At 41.7% G+C, this 24715-nt stretch overlaps 1 protein-coding gene across 2 annotated transcripts; it reads left to right on the forward strand.

The window, feature by feature from the left end:
* Positions 1 to 1814: 1814 nt before the first annotated feature.
* On the forward strand, positions 1815 to 24128 carry LOC310877897 (uncharacterized protein). Of its 2 annotated transcripts, none has more exons than XM_083791892.1 (12): positions 1815 to 2061; positions 4472 to 4993; positions 5669 to 5776; positions 8578 to 8693; positions 17664 to 17768; positions 18334 to 18476; positions 19256 to 19340; positions 19754 to 19901; positions 20625 to 20809; positions 21701 to 21845; positions 22762 to 22877; positions 23193 to 24128. In XM_083791892.1, exons 1-12 carry the CDS (start codon positions 1911 to 1913, stop codon positions 23517 to 23519), a joined length of 2151 nt encoding a protein of 716 aa, XP_083648018.1. In that variant the 5' UTR covers positions 1815 to 1910; the 3' UTR covers positions 23520 to 24128. The 2 variants fall into 2 exon arrangements, with proteins under 2 accessions (XP_083648018.1, XP_083648019.1); XM_083791893.1 differs by having other exon boundaries at positions 8578 to 8687.
* The last annotated feature ends 587 nt before the right edge of the window (positions 24129 to 24715 follow it).

The raw sequence follows: 24715 nt of genomic DNA on the forward strand, positions 1-24715 counted from the left end.
TACTAGTCCTGACTCACTTAGCTCGAAAATACGCTCACATGTCCCGCACGCAGGTCGACGAAAGAACAAGAATACGACGATAAGGTCAACAAAACAACGAACGCGTCGAGGTCTTTGTTTGGATGGCGTGAATAAATCACTTTTTTATCCGATTAAAAACTTATGCGCCCGCCCTCTCCGCCTGGTCTCGAGCTGCTGCTGTTTGTTGCGACGACGTTATCAAACAACGCAAACAGCTTCCGGGTCGCTCGCGCATATCCGCTAAAAATGTTAATACTGCCACCTACCGCAGTAGTTCCCATACTCTATGGTAGTTATCAAAGTTTGGGTTTGGGTCTGACTATAGCAGTGATTCTCAACCCAAGGACCCCCAGTTTGACATGCAGTGAGTAACCTAGACCCCCATTTAATGGCATTTAATGCATTTCTGAATACAATTTACAATTTAGGCATTTAGCAGACGCTCTTAATCCAGAGCGACTTACATTAAGCAATAACAAAAAAAGCATGGGAATAGATCACATAAAAACATTTATCAAGAAACATGCGTAAGCTAAGAAAGTAACAGTGGAATATCTATATAATTAAGCTATACATATAAATGTCTATACTACTATGCTATACATATGTAGTATAGATGTATAGTTTAGTATAGTTTATACATTCCAAGCATTAGTTTTGCACAAAATATCTGACCTCATCACATTTTGTGCTGACCTCATCACATTTGTCATGACGTCTATGGCCGTTTTTAGCCCAAGGAGTGTTTTCTGTGCAAAACTAAAGCTTGGAATGTATTCAGAATTATGAAAAACCCCTAGTATGACATGTAAGTTTGACATTTTTGCCTGCCATAGGATGTTAGGGTCACAAGAAACCCTTATAACAAAATGGCCCAATACCAACAGCCGGTCAGCAAATGGATTCATGAATGTATACATATCTGCCGGACTATAGGCCTAGCTCCTGTAAGGAACCCCCTCAAGGAACCTTAGGCTACTTTGTTTAAAAGGTGTTAAATAAGTCCCGTAGAAATCATCGTTATAATAATAATAATAATAATAATAATAAATTACGCACTTTACATTACATTTTTTATAAAAAGAACAATTAAATTAATACAATTCAGATCAATGGTCAGAGACCCCCTCCCAAACTACACAGCTAAGAAAAGCAGATAAAGGCAGGGGGGAAAAAAGTTTGAGCAAAGCTTTTATCACAAACTGTACAAGTAAAGTGTTTCCCCGTATGGGTCCTCATGTGCTTTTCTCATGACTGCCAAGTCACCTACTCACCTAGGTGATTTTTTCCCTTTTTTCCCACCTGAAACAATTTAAACATGGACCTGCCTGGAAACTTATGTACAGTCACTGTCCACGGTGCTGCTATACCGGCACCAAGTAGCTAGCCTACCTTAAAACTATTTCAGCACCACGGCCAGCGTCGGAGGTGATTAATCATGCATTAGGCTATCTAAAACAAATAGGACAAAACTGAACTGAGAAACGTCACAGTAGCTTACGATGCTATTACAATTCTCTGGTGAGGTGTAACATAGCCCATAAGACAAAGTGCAGAAAAAATGAATTTACTTCATACATTTTAATTATTTACAATCATTAAAATAATGTCACATTTTGAAGTGCCACTGCCAGGGCAGGGTTCAAGACCACAAAAAACGCCATCAAATGGAGCAGTACAGATCTCCACCAGCAGGTGTCACAGTAATCATAAAACTCGGCGGCGACCCGGTAGGTCTTCTTCCTCATAGTAACGGTCGGAACTAGAATTCGGGAAAAAAGAAGCACAAAAAAATCTAAATAAGGCTGTCGTCGAGAGAACAAACAGCGGACACATTGTTTATGAATAGTTTATGAATATATTAGTGTATTATTTTAACTAAAGTAACAATGTGTGACATAGAGACGTTGAGGCTGTTCGTCAATGAACGACTGAGCTCCGTTGCAGAGGACATATTAGCTGTGTTTGTCAGAACTATCGTACAATACCAACAACAAATAGATCTGCAACACAGACATGGAGACGCCACTGAACTAGCAGGTTTGTAACTGATCATATTTTTATTTTATCGTATGTGCATCTTGCCATCTTCCAAGTTCCAACCTGTAGAGTGTAAAACATTGACATGCCAAATTGATTCCCAGTTTAGGGCAAGAAAAAGACAGCAAACACCTATGTTTGGTTCCATGCAGTTCCTGGTCCAACATTTAGGGTTCTGATTCTGGATCTGAACCAATTCATTGTCAGTGGAAACACTCTGACCTGGTTCAAAATTAGGCAGGAAAAAATAATGGAACAGATACAACCTCTGTGGAAAAGAGGCAAGCGAGTAGACAATCTTATAATGAATATCATAGTGACTGAGGTCCATGGTATGAAGATAGGTTGAAAATGGTTGAACCTTTAATGAAATGAGACGCATTGACATTTGATTGATTTATTAACAGTTTGCAGAATTACAGTACATTTCAAGTGCAACTCAATATACAAAATATGTTAACAGTGAGTGGACGACACCATAAAGCATTACACTTATTTACAATAGGGCCCACCATTTTCAATTCATCAAAACATTTAGAGACATGCGAATATACACAACTATATAGTCAAAACAGAAAATCATCATAGGAGGTAAAAAGGGGGGAAAACATAGGCTATATAGGCCTAGGCCTACAGTGAGGGGGAAAAGGGGTGGGTGGAGGATTCAGATTTTACGGGGGGCAGTTTGAATTGCAGCCGTCTGTAGGTGCCCTTTGAGAGCGGTTTTGAAGGAGTCAAGGGATTTGCATGTCCTAATGACTGTTGGTAGGGCGTTCCACATTTTGGTGGCTTAGGAGCTAAATTAATTTAGTCCCTTGTTTCTTTCCGAATCTGGGTTGCACATGGTTTGTTGAACTCCCTCTGGTGTTGTGGGTGTGGACTTTGTTGACATTAAGGAAGTACAGGTACATGGGTATCTTGGTGGTGTAGCGAATCTTGTGGACCAGACCCATTGCAAGATGCTGTATCAGCATTGATGCCATGGATCTAGAGAACATGACATATGCTATTTATTATACAATCTCAAATAGCCCTGAAACATGACAAATCATCAAAATCAAGCGTCATGTGAACCATGGCTAGTTCTTAAATTGAATTTGCATAGACTTGACTCACCAACATATCGTCGCTGTCAGGTAGAAACCTCCATATTTTAATTAATTAATTTATATGCAAATTAATGCCCTACTTTGTCATGTGACCGTAGTAGTAACAATACCCAATCTACAAGTTCACAATGTGTCATGTTCCATCCATCCATCCATCTTCAACCGCTTATCCGTAGTTGGGTCGCGGGGGCAACAGCTCCACCAGAGAGTTACAGACTTCCCTCTCCAGAGCAATATAAGTGCCTTCCTCCTAGGGCATCCGAGACGTTCCAAGGTGTAATCCCTCCATCTGCGCCATGGTCTCCCCCGGGTCTCCTCCCAGTGGGATGTGCATCGAGGCCTCCCTAGGGAGATGCCCGAGAGGCATTTTAACCAGATGCCCGAACCACCTAAGCTGGCTCCTTTCCAGGCAAAGGAACAGCGGCTCTACTCCGAGTCTCTCCCTTGTGACTGAACTTATCACCCTGTTTCTAAGGGAGATGCCAGCCACCCGTCGGAGAAAACTCATTCGTTGTGTGAGCTTAGTTGTAGACCTGTTATTTTTGCCAGGATTTATGTGTGGGATGATTTATAGTTTTATACACCTTAATCAATCAATCAACGTTATTTTCACAACACAATTACAGGTAACAGTGACGTGAAACTCTTCATCGTTAGGGGCTTGCGCTGAATAGTTTGTATAACCGGTTATACAACAAAAAAACAAGCCAATTTCGATCAGGGCATGACTGGCCTACATGAACCCCACCAGTCGCAGGGTATGTGATGCACTTGTGGATTTAGTTCTGATGATATGCCTGCCTGCCATTATCATACATTATCAAATGTTAAAATATTTCGTGTGCTCAACAACAACTCAGATACTACCGGTACTTCTCCTGTCTTTATTCCAAAGTTCCTTGCATTTCAGAAACAACTCTTGCATTTTATCGTCCTTACTAACTACTTACCTAACATGTTCTGAACTTCTGTTGTGAGAAAGCACATTGAGGAGAACCCATACAGGGAAAACCCTTTACTTGTACCCCCCCCCCCCCCCCCCCCACTTGGTAAAACATGCCACATTTTGAGCTTGCATTTTCATAAGTCATGTGCGTCTGTTTGCGCAACAGTTTTCATAATAAAACAACATTTTCACAATACAAGTTTGGGGGTGGGGTGTGAGAGAGATAACATATGCTAGATCACGCGGTCAATACCAAATGAGAAACAAAAGAGACAAATGCAGATACAAAACAATATCACATATAAAGTTCAACCATTTAATTGTTCACTGTCATTCTGTTTTTTTTTTACCCTAGATGTCCTGCACCCCTCTGTGTGTAAAGAGGAGGGTTCCTCTGAACATCAACAGATGAGCTCCAGTCCCATTCAGGAGGAGCCAGGGTCTCCACACATTAAAGAGGAACACAAGGAGATATTCCAAAGACCTGACATGTCAATGATGACGTCGCTAGCAGTGAAAAGTGAAGCGAATCAAAGAGAGCCTCTAGCCAGCACCTCGACGGAACACATGAAAACACAAGCCGATGTAGAATACTGTGGAACATCACAACCAGCTAATGATGTCCAACTCCTCTCTTCTGAATCTGACACTGAAGACAGTGACGAGTGGGAGCAGACCAGGGAAGATCAGCTAGCTTTAAACTCGGTGAAATTACACAAGACACACACTGTGGGTGGACAAAGATCGCCTTTGAGCAACAAGGTGTCCCAGGAACTGAAAGCATCAAGTACAGAGAAGAAACCCTTTAGTTGTACCGTTTGTGGGAAAAGGTTTAATCAACCTGGAAATCTAAAGATGCACATGAGAATACATAGAGGTGAGAAACCCTTTAGTTGTACAGTTTGTGTGCGCAGTCATTAGAGTTTTGAACTTGTCATGTCAGCTTAAAAATAATAGCAATCACACCACACTTACCAACAATTACATCTAATACGTTGGTACAACCTGAAATATTCATTACCTCAATGCCTGCAACCCCCAAACAAACAAGCAAACAAAAAGGAATAAGTTGAAAGTTTATGCCGGTCAGCTACAGCCAATATATTTTTTTAAGATAATTTTTTAGATAACTTTTTTTATTTTATTTTTTTATAGAGGGATAGGTATACAGTAGGCTGACAGGAAATGGGGAGAGAGAGATGGGGGGGTGACACGCAGTAAAGGCCGTCTTGATCGGGAGTCGAACCCGCGGCACACTGCCAGACTGGATTACCAGCCAAGGTGCCCGTGTTTGTTTGTGTAGCTGATAAACAAGCTCTCAACGCTACGCAAAGCGAACATGTTGTGCGTTTGTTGATCTGCTGTTTTCCCTAGTTTGGGTCCTGGGTAAACATCTAATCTCTCTTTTGGGTCTGGACCTGAAAATGTTGGAAAACACTTGAAAGGAGGCTCGTGTGTGAATGATTGTCCACTGCCTTTTCAGCAATGCTATGGATTACATGTGGGGAAAGCAACTTATTTTGTAATTGTCCTCCATCTGCTAACATCTCAGGTCACGACAGTCACCCAGGCAGTGACAGTTCCTCGCCCTGGGGTCAGACAACCTCCTGGCAGAGTGGAGCAAAAGAGGTTGGCCTTGGCCCCCCATCCATACCCAACAGTAAGTCCCAACGTTGAACTACTACATTGTGCCAACTAGTAGTAACTAGTAACTACAGTACATACTTTGGATGGGACCATATGAAAATTATTCGCGCCGATTGGCGATAATCAAAATATGCTTCAATGCTTTTCTCGGGGGAACATTAGCCAAAAATAGCATATCTGCAACGTCTGTTCGTCTGTGAGTGTCCGTCCATCCGTCTATGGGCGTCCGTCAGTCGGCCTGTCCGTCGGCCTGTGAACAGCTAATCTCAGCTAATCTCGCCTAAACCTTTCATTTCATCTGTGGTTACACTTGCAGTCTTACTCTGTCATTTCACACAGGACTGTTCCAGATAGGCAGAGAGAGAGAGACAGAGAGACACTGCATTATGAATATGAAGTAGCTTGAGAGAGAGAGACAGAGACACTGCATTATGGAGAAGGAGCTTGTTGTTAGAAGAGGCTAGTTGGAGAAGAATAATAAGCTGCAAGAATTACTTTGTTTTGATTAATTTTCTTTCTATACAGCTCTGTAACTGTTTTGCAGCATTTGACATGGTCTTACAGACTGTCCCTACAAACAAAAAGTACATTGCGTGATTATTTGGCATTTTTGTTTGTTTAGCCATATTTAGGGCATTATTTTTATACTTTATACTGTTAACAAGTGGTGTCTTTATTGTGTCATACAGTAAGAAGATAGAGGAAGACCACGCGTTGGTTGCAACTCTACTACGCCCGCTGGGCACTGGCCTACTTGTAACGATGCAATTTGGAAATGAATGCCCCACCCAGATATTATGTCTGTCTCCCTTTATGGAGTTCTTTGTAAGGCATGCCCAAATGTGGAGCATATGCAGCCAGCTTGTGGAGTTCTGTGTCAGGCATGCCCAAATATGGAGTGTTGTGAGGTCAGAACAGGCCAACTCCATATATGGATGCTGGGCAGGGGCCCGGTCCAGAGGCCGGGCAGAGGCCTTTTTAGGGGCAGTTCTGGACAGCCGTAGGTCCGACCGACTCGACACCGGGCACTGCACCCCCTACTGTGGTGTGGGACACGTGTGTCGAATTTGAAGTCGGTGGGGCGAACGGTTCTCGAGGATTACACACAGACAGACATACATACAGACAGAGACTTGGTGCATTTATAGATAGATGCAGAGCAGCAGCTGTTGTGCTTCTTTCATTCCTTAAGGTCCACAGAGTGCGTTTTTCAGATCTTTAGCGACGTTTCTCCATCGATTTTCTGAAAAACACGTCCAGTGTGCAACCACCTTTACATACAGTCAAAACAACTGGATGAAATGTCATATTTTCATCATTACGTCTACATGCCACTTCCAACCTGACATCCTTATTTTGGTCTTTAACCCTTTAACACCCAGCGTTGCTTTTTAGCAACAATTTTATTTTATTTAATTACTAAATTATTATAATTTTTTTCTGTTCTTTTTTCACCTAAATGTCATCAGTGATGTTCATTGCAATGCCATTTCAATGACATTGGTCATGATATTTGCATATAAATACCCCCCACAGAGGCTGAAATTCACACAAATTAAAAATGTCTGGACTCTGTGCGATTTTGAACATTTTTTAACCTAAGACTTTTGACCTTTACCCTAATAAAAGTAGGTAAAATAATTGTAATATATGTTTTTTTGTGATCATTAGAATGTCTAGAACATGTTTTATTCATTATTGTGAAAGATATCCCCCAAATGTAAATTATGATTTTTTTATATTATTATATAATTATTATATAATTATTATAAATTTTCCATCAAACTTTATTTTTTTATTTTTTTTAACATATGTTTTAGTGTCAGTCCTAGTAGTACAAAGTAGTAGTAAGGTTGAAATCTATTTTTTGCAAGTAGAAATTAATGCGGGTGTTAGAGGGTTAAGGGCAATTTAAAAAAAAATCACACGCGTGTGAACTGAGTGGTGCAATTCCCCCCCCCCCCCCTCTCTCTCTCTCTCTCTCTCTCACTCTCTCTCATTAGAGACACTACCCCTCTCACTGTTTCTGGCGCCCCCTACTGCTATTATTAAGTCACATACTCGTGCTCACACAGACACACACACAAACAGGTACGAGGACATTGCAAGCTGGTTGTAGGAGTGGTTGCACCACTCAAAAAAAGTAACATCACACTGTGAGCTTTTGTAGATGTAGCTCATGTTTTTATTGAAGGATAGTTGCACAACATAATTATAATGTAGCTAATGTAGTGTATCATTCAATTTGTTTTCCTTTTTTCTAAACAAAGACAAACATACAATACCCCTCCTACTTGAAAGTATAAAATGATTAAGTGTTTGGCACATTTTAGGCCAATTGCGGTTGAACGTAATATATTTTGATTATTGGTACCGCTCATCGTCAGTCATGTCTTTGTATATTTAAGTTACCAAAAGCCTAACAAGGCAAAACAAATGTAATTTCATGTATATTATGTTCCAATGTTCAATGCCAAAACAATGGCAATTAAATAATGTCCTTTCAGACGGGCAGAGATTAACGCACGCATTGTCGCCTGGATCAATGACAGGTCTGCTCAAGAGGGGTGCGTAAAAAAAAAAAGCTAAACAGAATCCTTTTCTGGTGAGTCGCGGGCGTGTGCACGAAACGAGCATAACAATTTCACAGGACCGCGCCCACGTAAATACGCTTGCGTTGTTGCCCCACGACTTCTCTGCGCGTACAGAAAAAACAACGCAGGTCTCCTTGAAAATAAACTATAATAGCTTGAAAGGACCTTGAGTCATAATCATTTGTCTGACAAATCAACTAAAATGTGATGAACTTGACAGCTCTAATGCCAGGAAGCCCAGCCTCTGCAGCCATGGTGTGGCGGGTCCAGGAACTGGATGCTGGCTCTCCATCCTCCCAGGCCAGCGGACTGCCCACAACACAGCCCCAAGTGAGTGTCGGTGTTGTCCACTAATACTATGACGAAAAATGTTCGACTAGTTTTTTTTCCACTGATTTATTGAAAAGATTTCCAGCACAGGATGAAATCCTCTACGCCAGACTCACAACAGACATAATACATATTAAAATTCACAAGTACATACTATACATACATAAATACATTCCTATTCTTTTTTTCTTTTCTTTTTTACACTTTAAAACAAACCAAGTTCATGTGGACCCGCCCTCTTTGTTTTTTTTCTTATATCTTATATCCCTTATTTACCAGTCTATGACCTTACAAGCCAGCCCTATAGTTATACAACTGATGAAAAACGAAATGAAAACTAGTAAGGTGACTAAAACTAAGTCCAAATATATTGACAATTTCGTCAACAAATAAAATCTAGACTTAAAATGTTAGTAGGGGACTATTGGACAAGAGATCCAGTATAAGTAAAAGACAAGTCATTTTACACTTGGTTGCATGCTGAAAATAGCAGATCTTCAAGCTCACAATTTAGTCGACTGAAACTGGACCAACAATAAAACATTCCAGGTGACTTAAGAGTTTTGGTTGAGGGAAGTAGGAGTGCTGGGGGGGCTGGAGCACCCCCTCCCCCCAGGCACAGCCCCCCCTCGGACAATAATAATAATTTTAATCAAAACTGATTTCTGTTACTAGGCCTAATTAATATGCTGTATCACAGTAATGGCGCCTTATCCTGGTTAATTGCCTGTGTCAGTTTGCGCATGCGTGTGGAGGGAAAATGAAAGCCACGTTTCCACGTGCCACGTTGCACGAGCCCCCTACTCACCCCCTACTGAACGTTCAGCACCTCCTACTGTAAATATCTCCCCGCGGCCATGAGTTTAAGTCTGAAACTAAATGAAAACTATTCAAGAGACTATGGGCTCCATTTCCGTAAACGCCTAAACCCTTTATACCTAAACGTCTTTGACTTTTTTTTTGTACTATTTTGAAAAACATTTTTGAATAGTTCAACTAGCCAATCTACATTGACACATTGTGAGCTTGTAGACTGGCCATTTCAACTATTCAAAAATGTTTAGCAAAATAGTAAAAAAAAAAAGGCAAAGAAGTTTAGGGATAAGGGGTTTAGCGGTGACAAAAAAATGGAGCCCTATGACTACAACCTAAATTCGCTGTGAAAATCACGTGACGCTGTCGCTGACGGGCAGAAACCTTGTATCTCCATATCTCAACGTTGTATGTTTTCCTTTGTAACATTATGCCCTGCTTCACGTCACATACAGAAAAGTAGCAGAAATCTCGAAGCGCATGGCTCTGTTTTTGTATACCTCTGGAATAAATGTTTTGAAAGTGGAAGGGGTTAACTGTGTGTCTGTGTTGGGGTTATGAATATAATATGTAAAGTATTAACGAGATCTTGTGACTGTATAATAACAGGACTGGATCTAATGGTTTTGGACATACATTATGACCGACAGTGACCTTAAGTACAGTAATGGTACGGTATGTCTCTGATACGGGTGAAACATGCAGTACTAATCAAACTAATTGATTTAACAATTTATATACATTTCTTTTAGCCATTTTCAAAAATGGCTATTTTCAAAATAGCGAAATGAAATAATTTCCAAAAACAGCGAAAAGAGCTGATCTGCAAGCTTGGGGATCGGCTATGTTTGCTATTGTTGTGGTTTTGGTGACATTTTAAGTAGTTCATACAACTTAAGTTTTTAAGGTGGCTGCATGCTACCATTTTAGGACGATAATCGAATCAACTTTTAGGTGAAAGTGTGATCACCTAAAATGTGATTTTTATACTCAAAATCACCCTTTAGGTGATCACCCTTTCACCTAAAAAGGTAAAGTCGATTGAGAAGCCCCTGACTGCAGTGCGCATTTCGAGGTGCGCAGCTCAATGTGATTGGAGTCAAATGTGGGCTGAAGTCAACGTGGTCGGCCGTGCACAAACGTCAGATCCTCTGTTTTAAGTTCCCTGCGGCTGTTTCAAGTCACCCCCGGAATTTTCGCAGTTCATGCGTATAACGTTTAACGCGTTCACGACACATCGAAGCTATCAATCAGCATATAAACTTACATGAAACCGTGGAAAGTAAGTGAGACTGTTATTATGCATAATGTACTTTGTAAAAAACCCATGTTAGAGCAGTGGAGCAGCGTTGTCACGCTGCAACAAGCGACCCAGTTTCTAGAGGCTCTGTGCGTGACTGTAGTTCTGTTTTTCCAGGAGACGTCACCTTAGTTTTCCTGTTCCACGTCAGTTCGTCATAGCTCCCATTTGATTGGCCAGGCAGCAGATTTGAACCCGGGAAACACACCTTCATATACCTGTATGTTTCAAATATGCTGGTGAGTAGGGCTGGGTGCATTAACCGCAATACCGCGGTTGTGTAATAAGGCATACCGAGTAGGCGTTTCGAGTTCATAAGCGCGATTATTATGTTTTATTAAAATAATATATCACACGATTTTCTTTTTAAACACATTTTTACAAAGTGCCCCTTATATTATTATTAGTATTATTATTAGATATATTTTTTATTTCATTCAAAATAACTTTTTTGAGGTATCGCTCAATACCGCCATAAAAAACAGTGATTTATTACCGCAATAACAAAAAATCCATACCGCTGAAAATCCCTACTGCTGCTGAGCCAATCAAATGAAGCTATGGGAATGCCACCTCCAGGCTGAGCCAATCAAACAAAGCTATGGGAACGCCACCTCCAGGCTGAGCCAATCAAACAAAGCGATTGGAACACCACCTCCAGGAAAAGGGAACTAGTCATGCACAGAGCCTGTTTGGAACGAGCTGGATCTACACAAATAGTTTGATGCGAAATATACATTTTTGGATTGTTTTTATAATTATTTGCCATGCTCCCCAGTGTGTAAAGCAGTGGTTCCCAAACGTTGTCATGTCAAGGACCCCCAAATTGACACTAATTAGCCCACGGACCCCCATTTGAAGATGCCAGGGACCCCCATAAGAGAAGATTTTTTATGCTTCTAGCAGTGATTCTCAACCCGTTTAATTTCAAGGACCCCCAGTTTGACATGCATTAGTCTACAGAAGACTCCCATGTAATGGCATTTCTACCTCTGAGACCCCCAATTTATATTGTGAAACTTAAATCAATGTGAATTTAACTCTGAGACATTTGTACACCCTCAGAGTTACAGACCATTTGGATCCAAACCATCATTTAGCTGGGGACCCCCTGGAACTCCTTCAAGGACCCCTGGGGGTCCCCGCCGGACCCCACTTTGGGAACCACTGGTGTAAAGAGCTTTTCTTTGGACACATGTCTTTGCCTACATTAGGAGTAATATAAGGTCCACATGTAACGATATGTACTCGGTTTGTTGCTTTTCTGTTTCTTAGTTAGTTACACGCAATGTTGCATTGATAGTGAAATAAAATGCTTGTTGCTTGTTTTTATGCCATACTAATTGCCGTGCCCTTTTATGTCTTATGCTTATAGAGACACATCAGTGTGTTGATGGAGGGCGAGAGACCCAAAATTGAGAAATGCGTCAACAGTGAATATTATAAATGTCCCTTCTGCAAATATAAGGCTGCGCAGTATATGGTCCACTACCACATCATAGCCCATGCTTCAGTGAAGCACAGAGGTAGCTACTATTTATTTCATTTGTTTATTGAATTACAATATTGCCATCATTGCCACATTTCGGGCACAGTTAAAACACATTTTTAATACACATTAACTCTTCATTCCTTGTATCCCTTCTTGTCGCTTTTTTATTTTTGAGTGGTGCAACCACTCCAAGGAACAGCAATGTCCGTGTCCACCTATGTGACGTTAACCTACCTATGTGACTATGAGCACCAGTATGACTATGAGTACCAGTAGGGGCGCTGTTGTGCCAGAAACAGAGAGAGAGATAGTGCTGCACTGTTGCCTGCTAATGAGAGAGAGAGAGAGGAGGGAGGGAGTAGGGAGGGGGGGGGGAGAGAGAGGGGAGTTGCACCACTCAGTTCACACGGGTGTGATTTTTATTAATAGATGCCTAGTTATACTATGCAAATCTATATTGGTGCACATACTGTATGTTGTGCATATTATTTTTTGATATACAGTATCTGCAATTGTTATTTAGATGTTATAGAGTGTCGCAGTCCTGCCCCCTTTCATGACGACGACAGGCATTTCCCTGAAAATAGTATTTCCCACGCATTTTTCCCATATAGACGTTTCAGAAAGTATTTATTTAAAGACCTTTTAAGCCTCTTTCTTCTTTTTAATTATTTGTTCGGCCCAAAACATTGCGTTTGTTGTTATGAGTTGTCACAATCCCAGTTGGCGTTGTCCCGAGGCTTAACAGGTCTTTAAATAAATACTTTCTGAAATGTCTATGGGAAAAATGCGTGGGAAATGTGTTCCCGACGTCGTCATGAAAGGTGGCGGGACTGCGACGCTCTATAGACATTGTGCTGCTTGGGTCGTTAGCTTGCTCACAACTTTGCCCCGTCGTTCCTCTCTTTCAGAGTTCACCATCATAAAGTGTGGCTTGAACTGCAGAACAGCAACACACTTCCACTGTTGCTACTGCCCAGCAACCATCGTCAACAGAGCCCAGTTTCTGAAGCACCTGGAGCTGAGGCACCCGCTGGACTCCCAGGGCCACCCGGTCCCAGAGGCCCTGGTCGAACAGCACCCCGCCGAGGCCCCTCCGGAGCACCCGGCGGAGGACCCCCCCCAGGGGCCGTGGTTCTCCACCTTTTTGCCTGGTGGCGGCGACCCCCCAAAAAGACTGGACCAAGTCTCACGACACCATGTCTAACGGCAATCATCACGCGCACTGAACAAACAACGCGTGTTGCGTGCGCACACTGGGGAGAATGGAAAAAATATATATGTTTGCGCACGCATACAGACTATAATAGGCTAAATGAAAAAAGCAAAACCAACTATATGGGTTGTGGCTTTAACAGGGGTTTTGATAAGTGTGTTGCTGTTTTATATTTGACATGTATGCCTTTACATTTTTTCCCCAATTCCTAAGTAATTTATTTTCAACACTGCTGCTGTTGAATGCATTGTATTAGTCGACAACACTGCAAAGGAGTTGAACTACTTAGTTTAATTTAGATAATAAATACATCTTGAACAAAATGAATGATAACAGGATACATAACAATGTTCAAACGTACTCAGACTGTGCATCTTCCTACAGCTCCAGTAGCCAGTAGCCACCCACCCTCATTATGATAAAAAATAAAAAATAAAATCACTACACAGGGTTTATTTATTTCTATGTGATTTGGACGTTTGGTGTTGAAATATCTCTTCATTTTAACTGCCGTTCAGCCTTGATGTGTCAGAAGCTGACAATGATGTTTTTAGTAGGGGCTGTATTAATAATAACTTAATTTGTGAAATTAATTTGATTAAAACTTTTAACGCATCTAATCCACGCTTGGATGACCCATCCAATACATCCCATAATCCCATTCACCCTGCACTAGCTATAGCCCTATATCTGGAGGATGGGGAAAAGTCAGTTATTGGCCATAAAAGGCTGCACAATTTACATATAGGCAGCGGCTCAAATCGCACAACATGCTTTTTAAAATATATACTTTAATAATATTTATCTGTAGAATAACTGCCCTCAGTCTAATAATCTCACACAGGGTAATAATAATAATACATTTAAATTATTTTATTTTAGATTTTTTTTAAATTGCTGTCAGGCAGAAACCTCTCATCTTCATATTTAATTTTTTTGCCCCCCCTCCCCCGTAAAGTAATGCCCTACTACTTGATCATACTGCAGTGTCACACAGAAGCATCAAATCTGCAAGCTCGAAGCACATTTTGAGTTTATCGAATTTATTTATTATTTGAATCCTGGACATAATGGACATAATGACAGTTAAAAACATTAGCATGAAAAAATGGCTTCTACACAGTTTTCTGTGTAGAAGCCACCGACCCCCATCTGAAAATATGTTGTTCCAGGGACCCCCCCAGAAGCAAAGATTTGAGCTCTGAAAGAATATATATTCAAAGATATGCACCACCATCTACAGGTGCTTGTAGATCTGCTATTTTTGCAACAGCTAAAGTTGAATATAACGCTTAAAACACCAAAAGGGGTTCCCGACCTAAAAACAACCCATATTGTGCGCGTCTGCGCGACACCTCAAGGCGTCAAATGGTGCTAAATGCTAATCGGGTGCTAACATGCATAGCCACAACACACAACAGAATGCCATGACACCATCGTGCCTTTCAGGCTGTGCCTTGCGTGTTGGAGATGGAATTCTCCCATCCCAGCAGCACTCAGCGCACTGCGTTGTTTGTTTGTTTTTCTTTTGTTTGTTGTGCTTTTTTTTCTTTTTTATCCCCAATTTAGCCTTTATGCCAATGAATTCCTCCACACACACATGTGTTAATTGTCACTGTCCTGTTGTTGTTGTTGGGAGCCCCCACCGGGACGAAGTAAAGCCTTCGTCCCACTCCTCCCACCCAACGCTCCAGCCCATAGACAAATATCTGAAATATTATGTTTCTCAATAATATGATTTTATCATGCCAATAAAGCTCCTTTGAATTTAAAATTGATACAAAGGTGTCATTAGAAAGCCTACTTTCCTTAGTGGAAGCACTCTGAGCCTGCATTTATGCGATCCCCGGAAGTAATCGGTAACATATAGCTCTAAATGGCCAACGGCATTGCAACGGCATTAGAGCTATGGCCTTCCCCAGTTCCCCGCACCACATCCAGGTGGGGGACAAAATGGCTGACCCATGGCCTCTCCTTGAACCACTGCTGCTGACATTGACTTATGTTCTGACTGTGGGTGTGTGTGTGTGTGTGTGCAATGAGTCCAGTATTTATAGGTGGAGGGTTGATTGTAGCAGTGTTCACAGGTTTGTAATGGGCTGGGCTGATGAAAGTGGAACCAGGTGCAATGGGAAGTGGGAGTGGCCGAAGTGGAAAGACAGACAGAACTGGGCAGAGGGAGAGATACAGAAACAGCGTTTCCAGACCTGAGCCGACAGCCGCGGCCGTGTTCTGCTGTCGGCCAGCATCTTTTTTTCCGGGTTTTTAGACAGCTGGTGGATGGAAAAGAAGCTCCACCCACGTGGCTGAATGCCGCGGCGGCCAGATTCCCGGGAAACGCTTGCCCCCGCGGCAGTCAGCCGCGTGCGTCGAGCTTAATTTCCACCCACCAGCTGTCTAAAAACCCGGAAAAGACTCGCCCAGACAGCAGAAAACGACCACGCCTGTCTGGTCGGTCTGGCAACAGCTAGACAGAACTGGGCAGAGGGAGAGATACAAAAAGAGAGAAATTAGACAGGCAGAGAGCCAGACCATGACAAGAATATAAACGGTAAGACGGAAGTCAGTTCCCAGTAGGACCCAGTGTATTCTTTGTGACTCGCGTCACGCTCAGTGCAACCACACTGGCAGATTCCCAGAATTGCACCTTTCTAGTTTAAGGTTGTTCTTAATCATGCTGATAACGGTTTTAGTTTTTCATTTTTACATGCAGATATTCTGCTGTTAATGTTTGCTTATATGTGTCATTGAAATAAACCGATAAGTAACATGCTATTAGTTTCCATTTGTTTTGTTTCACTCGATCTTGTAAATCCTTGTTGCAAATAAGTAGTAGGCCTACTCCATTTTGAGTTTCAGCTCCAGAGAAATGGCTGACAATTTCAGGTCAGAATCAACATTTCAGACAGTCAGTGAATTTATCAGCCGATCAGGGAAGTGAATTACTAATTATTACGCTTAGCATACAGCCTACAGAAAACGCATAGTCAGATTAATACATAATAATAAAACTTTATTTGTATCGCGCCTTTCATGACATGAAATGCAGCTCCAACGTGCTTTACAGAGCAATGAAGAAAATAATAGACAATTTACAATTTAGGCATTTAGCAGACGCTCTTAATCCAGAGCGATTTACAGTAAGCAAGAACAAAAAACATGGTAATACATCAAATACCTATTAGGGCCTATTAATACCTATTCATACTCCTATTTTACCGCTGTTTCGGCGCTGTAGTGCCGAAATGATTTCGGCTCGTCAGAAATTTTCAGTAGCACCGAAGAGCCGACTTTAGAACGGTACCCGCCCCCCCGAACCTCAAATGACGTCAAATTGTAGGCTTTACAGCGCCAAACCGACTTTTATTCGGCTCTAAAATAGGAGTATGAATCGGTCCTTAGTCATGAATCAAGCAAAGAACCATGGAATATCCATGAATGAACTATGCATATGTACTATATGTCTACAGAAAATGTTACATCTAAGTTACATAAATTTAACCTTTGCATACGCCTGTAAGGTCGTCAAGGCTAAGTGCTATTTCACTATGGCGGAAGATTGGGAGTGAGTCTGCACTCCTGATTGCAATGGGAAGTGCATTCCATAGTTTTGGAGCCAGAAAGGGAGAAGAGTTTGGGACGTGTGGAGCATTGTCCCAGCGTTTTTAGTGAAGGCACAGCTTCCCCGCCTTCAGCGCCTTGGCTGATTTCTTAACATAAATGGAGTGTTAATGCAGTGACAGATGTCTGCCTGGTAATTACTTAGGCTGTAATAGCTCTAAAATACACTTTACACTTGCAGTAGTATAGGTTGCATGTCAAGTGCACTTCATTATATTCTATAGTGGGAACTTAAGTATGCTGCACGACTGTGTACTAGCTCAAGAGACCCCAAACCCTGACAAGCACTAAGTTGGGATTGGAGGACTTGAGGCATTACATTTAGTTTGACTGAGTTTCATAGATAAATATAAAATATTGCAAACGTTGCCTCATTGTGAGCTTGTAGATCAGCTATATGTTTGCCTATTTCTTATGTAATATTTGCCAATTTTGCCAATTTGGTATTAATAAAAACGTCTTAAACGTGATTAAATTGTCACTTTAGAAATGTGCAGATACACTTATACTGTATGTTACTATGGTCCTTCATAGGTTGCCGTTCCCACCCACACACACTACGTGGAATCCGTGGAGATGGCGCATCAACCCACCACAGCAAATCCACCCACTATGACTTTGCAATATCATTCGTCATTTGTAAGTACTGACTTTCTATGAAGACATCGTGCATGAAAATGCCACCCTTAATAGATTTTTGAGTGGTGCAGCCACACTTGAACAGCAATGTCTGTCTGTCTGTGACTGTCTGTCTGTCTAGAGTTGACAAAGTGGCGCTGTTGTGCGTCACACTGTGCGCAGATGCATGATGGGAAGCTGAGCTGAGTTTTTAGCCAATAGTCCGACAGCCAATAGTCCGACAACCAATAGTCCGACAGCCAATAATCCGACACCCTAACAGCACCACTCAGTTCAGACGCGTCTGATTTTTTTATGTATTCTGCGAATTGTTGGTTTAACGTTTTTATTAACAATTAGGTGCTTTCGGGTGGAAACCACATATGTCCAAATATGTCCAAAACTGTAACTTTTAAGGATTAAAAATCAAAGGTAGCAAAAATAGCAAGGCATCGTTTTGAGCTGTGCTACAAAATGCTTATAAAAGAAAGAAAGAAAGAAAGAAAATAAGTCCTTGCTAGAGTGGTTTTGTCAGTCTTTAAGTGTGATTCATTCTGTGTTTTTTTGTTTGTTTGTTTTTTTATAGGCAATTCGCCAGATTTTGGAGGCCACTTTTGAGGGCAGATCCATAGTGCAGAGTCTGGACAGAGAGCGCTCTATCACTACCAAGCAGAGGAAGCAACTGGTCAGACTCCTTGTGTCTCACCTGCTGGACAACATTGGCCAAACGTGAGCTGCATATGAACTGTGCTGGAAGAACTATACTCAAGATGTCTTACTTAAAACCCAGTCAGGACGGTCGGAAACCCCTTTTGGTGTTTTAAGAATTATATGTTTTCTTTAGCCTTTGAAAAATAGTAGATCTACAAGCTCATAGCGCGGCACCGAGTACTGCGCTACGAGCTTGTAGATCTGCTATTTCTTTGAAAAAACGTGAAAATGTCGCACAAATCTTTGAATATATACTTAACTCTGGGGGCGGGGGGGTCCCTGTAAAACATATTTCCAGATGGGGGTCCACGGAAAAATACACAACATTCTGAGGGTCCTTGAGTTGAGCACCACTGACATAGAAACATGGGTTTTTCAGAAAACTTTTAGGATTTAGAAGACATTTAGTAGAATCTGATTTCAGGTCTAAATGGGGTTAAGTGATAAGTAAGCCTTGCCGAGCCATGAGGTCCATAGGGGACATCAAGCTGTAGCGTGAGGCAGCTTGATGTACCAGTACACCCCCTGGACGCTAGTATGTCGTTAGGGACTTACCCCAATCCAACCCTTGATGCCGAGCGCCAAGCAGGGAGGCATTCTGTCCTTCATTTTCCTATAAGAAAATCCAATAGGATTTACACTGACACACACACACACACACACACAGTTAATCTGTTCTCGATACCTTTTTTCAATTCAGCAATTTGTTATAGTCACATATTATATTGATGATTACTAACACATGATGCATGCTTTCATGAATGTAACACACTTGATCAACTGTATACCTTTAACAGGCCACCGTCGGAAACCAAGAAAGCCCTTGCTCTGGCGCTGGTGTGCGAATTCCCATGCCTTATGGATGACACAGGCACTGGCTATGTAAGTTATGAATCTTATGACACTGGCTATGTAAGTTGTTAATCTTATGGCACTGGCAATGTGATTTTTCTTCAAACTACATATTTATACTTATTTCATTTGTTGTAGTTGTGGTGCTTGACGTGAACAGCCCCGTATTAGCCCTGAAACAGTCATGATGACACGGATGTTAGAATTTTGCACGGCCATGGTATTAGCACCCGTGCTTTCCGTATTCCTCCGGGGGTGAACTCTGAACGTTTATGTACACGTTTACTTTGTAAATGTATCAAGGCGACTAGAAAACAGGGGGACGTTCCGCCATGGCGCTTGCGAGGGATGAGTGTGCGTCGATTGTGAACCATGGCTAGGCCCTGTACAGTATATCCAGGCCACTTGAAGATGAATGTAGTTAATGTATGTATTTGTTGCAGGGGGCGTGGTACACCGCTAGCCAGAAACGCAAGCCTGCCACAGGGTTCCTGGAGGAGCGATTGAGGAATGTCAGGAAGCGTCTGAGACACCGGAAACGACAAGAGCAACAGAACTTACAGAAGGACCAGAGCGTCCCTACAACGCCAGGTTACAATCTGAAGTTACACTCCATTTACTCTTTTCAATGTCATTATTTAAATCAGCTCCTGTACGTCATAAGTTTGATGTCACATAATTGGGAAATTGAAACCCCTTTGTTAAATGGACCTGAACTACTAGACTACTAGATTATCGGTTCTTAGTCTTATCTTGACAAATGCAATGATTTAAATAGATGAATCAATTAGCAGAAAGAATGGTTGCTATGTTTATGTGTGATGCATGGCCAAAGCTGTGCCTTCCCGAGACAAGAACATGTATATTGAGAACTACGGAATGTGAATTACGAAATCAGCCTGACTGGTTTCATGCCACTTGAATCGGCAATGCTAATGGAAACAAAATGGCATCGGCTAGCTGATGGAAAAACCACATGCTACTGCTTCTAGAGGCAACGGTAGCTTCACGCCTGCTCTTTATCATGCGTATAAGCCATTACGACCTGAGGCAGATTCTAAATGAGTAGTTCTCTAACCTTTTCGTACCAAGGACCCCCAAAACCAGATGTATGTGGCAGTGGACCCCCATCCGAAAAGGTGTTGTTGTGCACAAGAGAAGATTTATGTCTAATCTAAATCTAAACATTTCCCAATTTTCAAGATTTCCGTTATTTAATTTAATTTATTTATTTATGTTTCCAAAATAGCAGATTCCTATATCTAAATAAAATAAAATGACACGGATGCTTCTCCGGCTTTAACGGGTTAACAGAATCTGCTGCAAGATTTGGAGAGATGGTGGCCTGGCTGAAGGTCCATAAGTGTCCAGCGTCTCAAGTGGAAGCCTACATGAAGGAGACCGCTGTATACAGAGGCAGGTGGATCCGCAGCAATGGGTCCAAGAGCATCCCGCAGATCCTCAACGAGTTCCCCAGGCTCGTCGACAGTCCTGGCATGGTAAGAAATTATTTAGCAATCGTGGTTTTGATTATTTGAATGGCTGATCGGTCCTCGGCAGAGCACTAGTAGTTTGCTTGTATGTTTAACCATTTAAACCCTGTGTATATTTAGCTGACTGCGGTTCCACAGGGGTCTGTTCATGTTCCTGTCCTTATTTTCCCTCAACACCAAATCTCCTCACAGAAATTGCCAATCGACAAGGTCACAACTCACAATGCATCACAGTATATATGGCACATTGTGATTTTCTTGGCCGCTATTTTAAGTCATAACAGGCAAATGGTATATTCACATGTGTACATACATTTGTATACTATTTGGCTGTTATGACTGGATTCACGTGGTTAAGCAATATCTCTTCAGTTTCAGTTTTTCAGTGTTTTATTTGTACAAAATCACACCCAAGGGGTCTCTGTTCACGTTACAGCAGCAATACATCAAAAACATATCAAAGACACAAAACATAGCAATAAGAAACCCTGTATGGACAGCCAGTGTAGTGCTATGAGTGTTGGTGTGAAATAACAAACTGCACCAACTGCATTCATTCAAACTCCTAACTCTGACTGCAGAGAGAGTCTAATGGTCATTACATCCTGATGTGAAAGAAAATGTCTTAAAATGAACATATATGGACAATCAAAATGAGTTGGAAATATTTAATTTTGATGTGGTCATGTCATAATTAAATTATGACACAGTGACTATCAAGAAAATGAAAACTTCGCACGTCATGTCAAAAAGGTTGCCGACCGCCGATCAAAAACAAGATGGATCTGCAAATTGTTTGTGAAATTATATGGGCTGGCAGCTCATATAATTTCTTCAGACACCAACGTTGTTCTATAGTTGCATATGTTGTTTCCCATGTTCTCTGTAATGTATCAGATATCACAAGACTTCCAGCAGCTTCACCCCGAGGCAGTGGGGAAACTGTTGGAGAACTGGGCGTCTATGAGCGTCGGAATACTTGCATATGCCCAGCGGGAGGGGAAACTGCCCCTAGTGCTGGAAGAACACCACACGTCACCAGGTAAGCCAATGGTTCTCATCTCAAACTTTTTACCTTTCAAGGTCCCGTTAGGGTGCATTTGGTTCCATTTGTATACTGGTATAGTGGTTCTCAAAGTGGTGTCCTTGAGCTAAATGAATTAGTTAATATAGCATCACAATTATGTTTTTAACAACTTTGACACTATACTATACATCGGCTATTTAAAAAGACATCTTGAAAGAATGTGGCAAATTTTGAATATGGTTGAATCTTTTTACATATACAACATATATAAATCTCGCATGGGGGTCCTTAGCTGTCACTATTATTTTCACACAAGGGTCCGTGTTTTATGAACAACAATATCAACAGGTGTTTTATGTATATGGCGGCGGTGGCTCAGGGGTAGAGTGGCCGGATGGCAACAGCAAGGTTGCCAGTTCGAAGTGTCCTTGAGCAAGACTCTGAACCCCTAATTGCTCCTGATGTGCTGGTTGGTGCCTTGCATGGTTTCCGCCGCCATCGGTGTATGAATGTGTGTGAGAATGGGTGAATGTAATGCACAATCTTTGTAAAGCGCCTTGGATAAAGGCGCTATATAAATGCACCAGCTTTATTACAAGTAAGTTTTACAAGTTGTACACGTTTTTGTGCATAGTTCCTATCGTGTTATCTTTTCCAAGAAAACAAAGGGAAGCGGAGGGGGGGGGGGGGGGGGGGGGGATGGGTGGCGGATGAAGGAAATCAAGGCAGGAAAGAAGAAAGTTTAAGCGCTTTTATCACAAAAAAGTAAAGGGTTCCAGATATTTGCAAGCTTGTTTCACAAACGGCACAGCCGTATAGGGTCTCTCTTAGCTCATTTACAGGCTGTACTGCTGTACAACCAAGGCAATAGCAATACTATTTAAATGTCAACACACCACTCTACCTTAATTAATATGCTCATGTTGTTTAGACAAAGCTTTGAAACTGCTGCCGACTCTACTTCCTCCGTCCATCTACAAGAGTGGAGGGAAGATCTGCAGGCCCACCATAGAGGAGTCCCACAGGGCCTTCATTGACATCCAACCTGTACGTTTTATTCTACATCTTTGTGTGTATGTGTGTGTGTGTGTGTGTGTGTGTGTGTGTGTGTGTGTGTGTGTGTGTGTGTGTGTGTGCGCGTGCGCATTTGTACAGCATCGTATACGTGTTTAAAGATACATACGTGTTCAACAAAAGGGAATGCTTTGGTAAAAAGATATGTTTTAGTCCATTTGTAAAAGCATCAGTAGACTGTCAGGCTGCAAAGGGGAGGGTGTTCTGCTGTGCAGCAGAAAGTCCGTAATGTTAATGTCAGTTTAAATTGCAACGCTAAACGAACTGATAATGTGCAATCAACAACAGGTGGGGACCAACATGGCGGAGTACCTACGGCGAGCAGCGGCCACTCGGCCCTTCCCGCACATCTTGTGCCTCGGCGACGGAGAGAGGACGCGCCGGGCCTTCACTGTCGTGCGGGACCAGGCCATGGAAGCGGACACGTTGCTGGCCGCCGTGGATCTGTGCTTCAAGGCGTTCTCCGTGTTCAACATCAAATACCCGAAGCAGTGTCTCCCCACCTGGGAGTTCATCCAGCATGCGGCGTACCAGATCGACGGACACGAGTCCTCCAACGTCAAGTTTTTGAGGACGTCCATTTTTTCAGGCAGCCCACACTTCGGTCCGTCTTAAAGTTAAAATGTCTTTACACGGCAGGAGCGTGACGGATAAAGGATCCGAAAATGATAGATGACTCTTTATTGCCACATGTTTGTTGACTTTGTTCTGAATGACTCTTCATGACACGGACAGAAATACCGGCAATTTGAATTAATCACACTAACTACAACTCTCCTGGTGTGTACGGACCTTAAGTGTGAATTCCTCCCATCCCTGCTGCCTTTTTGACAGTTTATAACTGTACCCACAATTCCTGATCATGTTAATTTCTTATTCCTGTAAGCAATTCCCCTTTGGTTGCTCCTATATTATTTATAGGCTGCTGATACAGTCAAACTTTCCTGGACTGGCGTTTATTTAGTGTAGCCTTTTTCCATTTTTTTGTAACTTTGACAGACAATGATGATTGTCAAAATGAACCATTCATATATACTTTGTAGAACAATCTTAAGCAACTGAAAATCAATTATGCACATACACACACGTTTGATCCCTGCTTATGTTCCCACTGATTTAACCCATTTAGACCGGATACCAGATCCAGATTCTAGAAATGTCTTCTAAATCATGACAGTTTTCTGAAAAACCTATCTTTCTATATCAGTGGTTCTCAAACTATTTCATGTCAAGGGTCCCCAGAATTATGTTGTAATTGGCCGCGGACCCACATCTTAAAATATGTTGTTCCAGGGACCAACCATGAAGCAAAGATTTGAGTTAAAAGCGTTCTCTGGGAAAGAATATATATTTTAAGATTTGCACAAACTTTCGTGATTTAAAAAAAAATATATATAGCAGATCTACAAGTTTGTGAGCTTGTAGATCTGCTATTTTTCAACAGCTATCAGGTCTTAATGGTTTAAATACAGGTAAATACAGTTTTTTAGGCTTATATTCATGTTGAAAATATCACAATTTAACCATTTAATAAAACATGGATGTTAACAAAGGTGACCCTGGCTCTATGTTTGGGCACATTTTCAAACGGTCAATCTTGAAAGATAGCAAACATAGCCGATAGATAGAATGTGAAGATACCCTGTATCTTCACAGTTTTTTGTGTAAATTTTTTTTGGTAAATGAATGTCCTACATCAGTCGTTCCCAAACTTTTTCATTTCAAGGACCCCCAAATTGACCCGCGGACCCCCATTTGAAAAGATATGCCATAAGAGAAGATTTGGACAGCTCTAGCAGTGATTCTCAACC

This window comes from Protomyctophum parallelum, assembly GCF_964188405.1.
Source record: "Protomyctophum parallelum genome assembly, chromosome: 20".
Taxonomy (NCBI): Eukaryota; Metazoa; Chordata; class Actinopteri; order Myctophiformes; family Myctophidae; genus Protomyctophum; species Protomyctophum parallelum.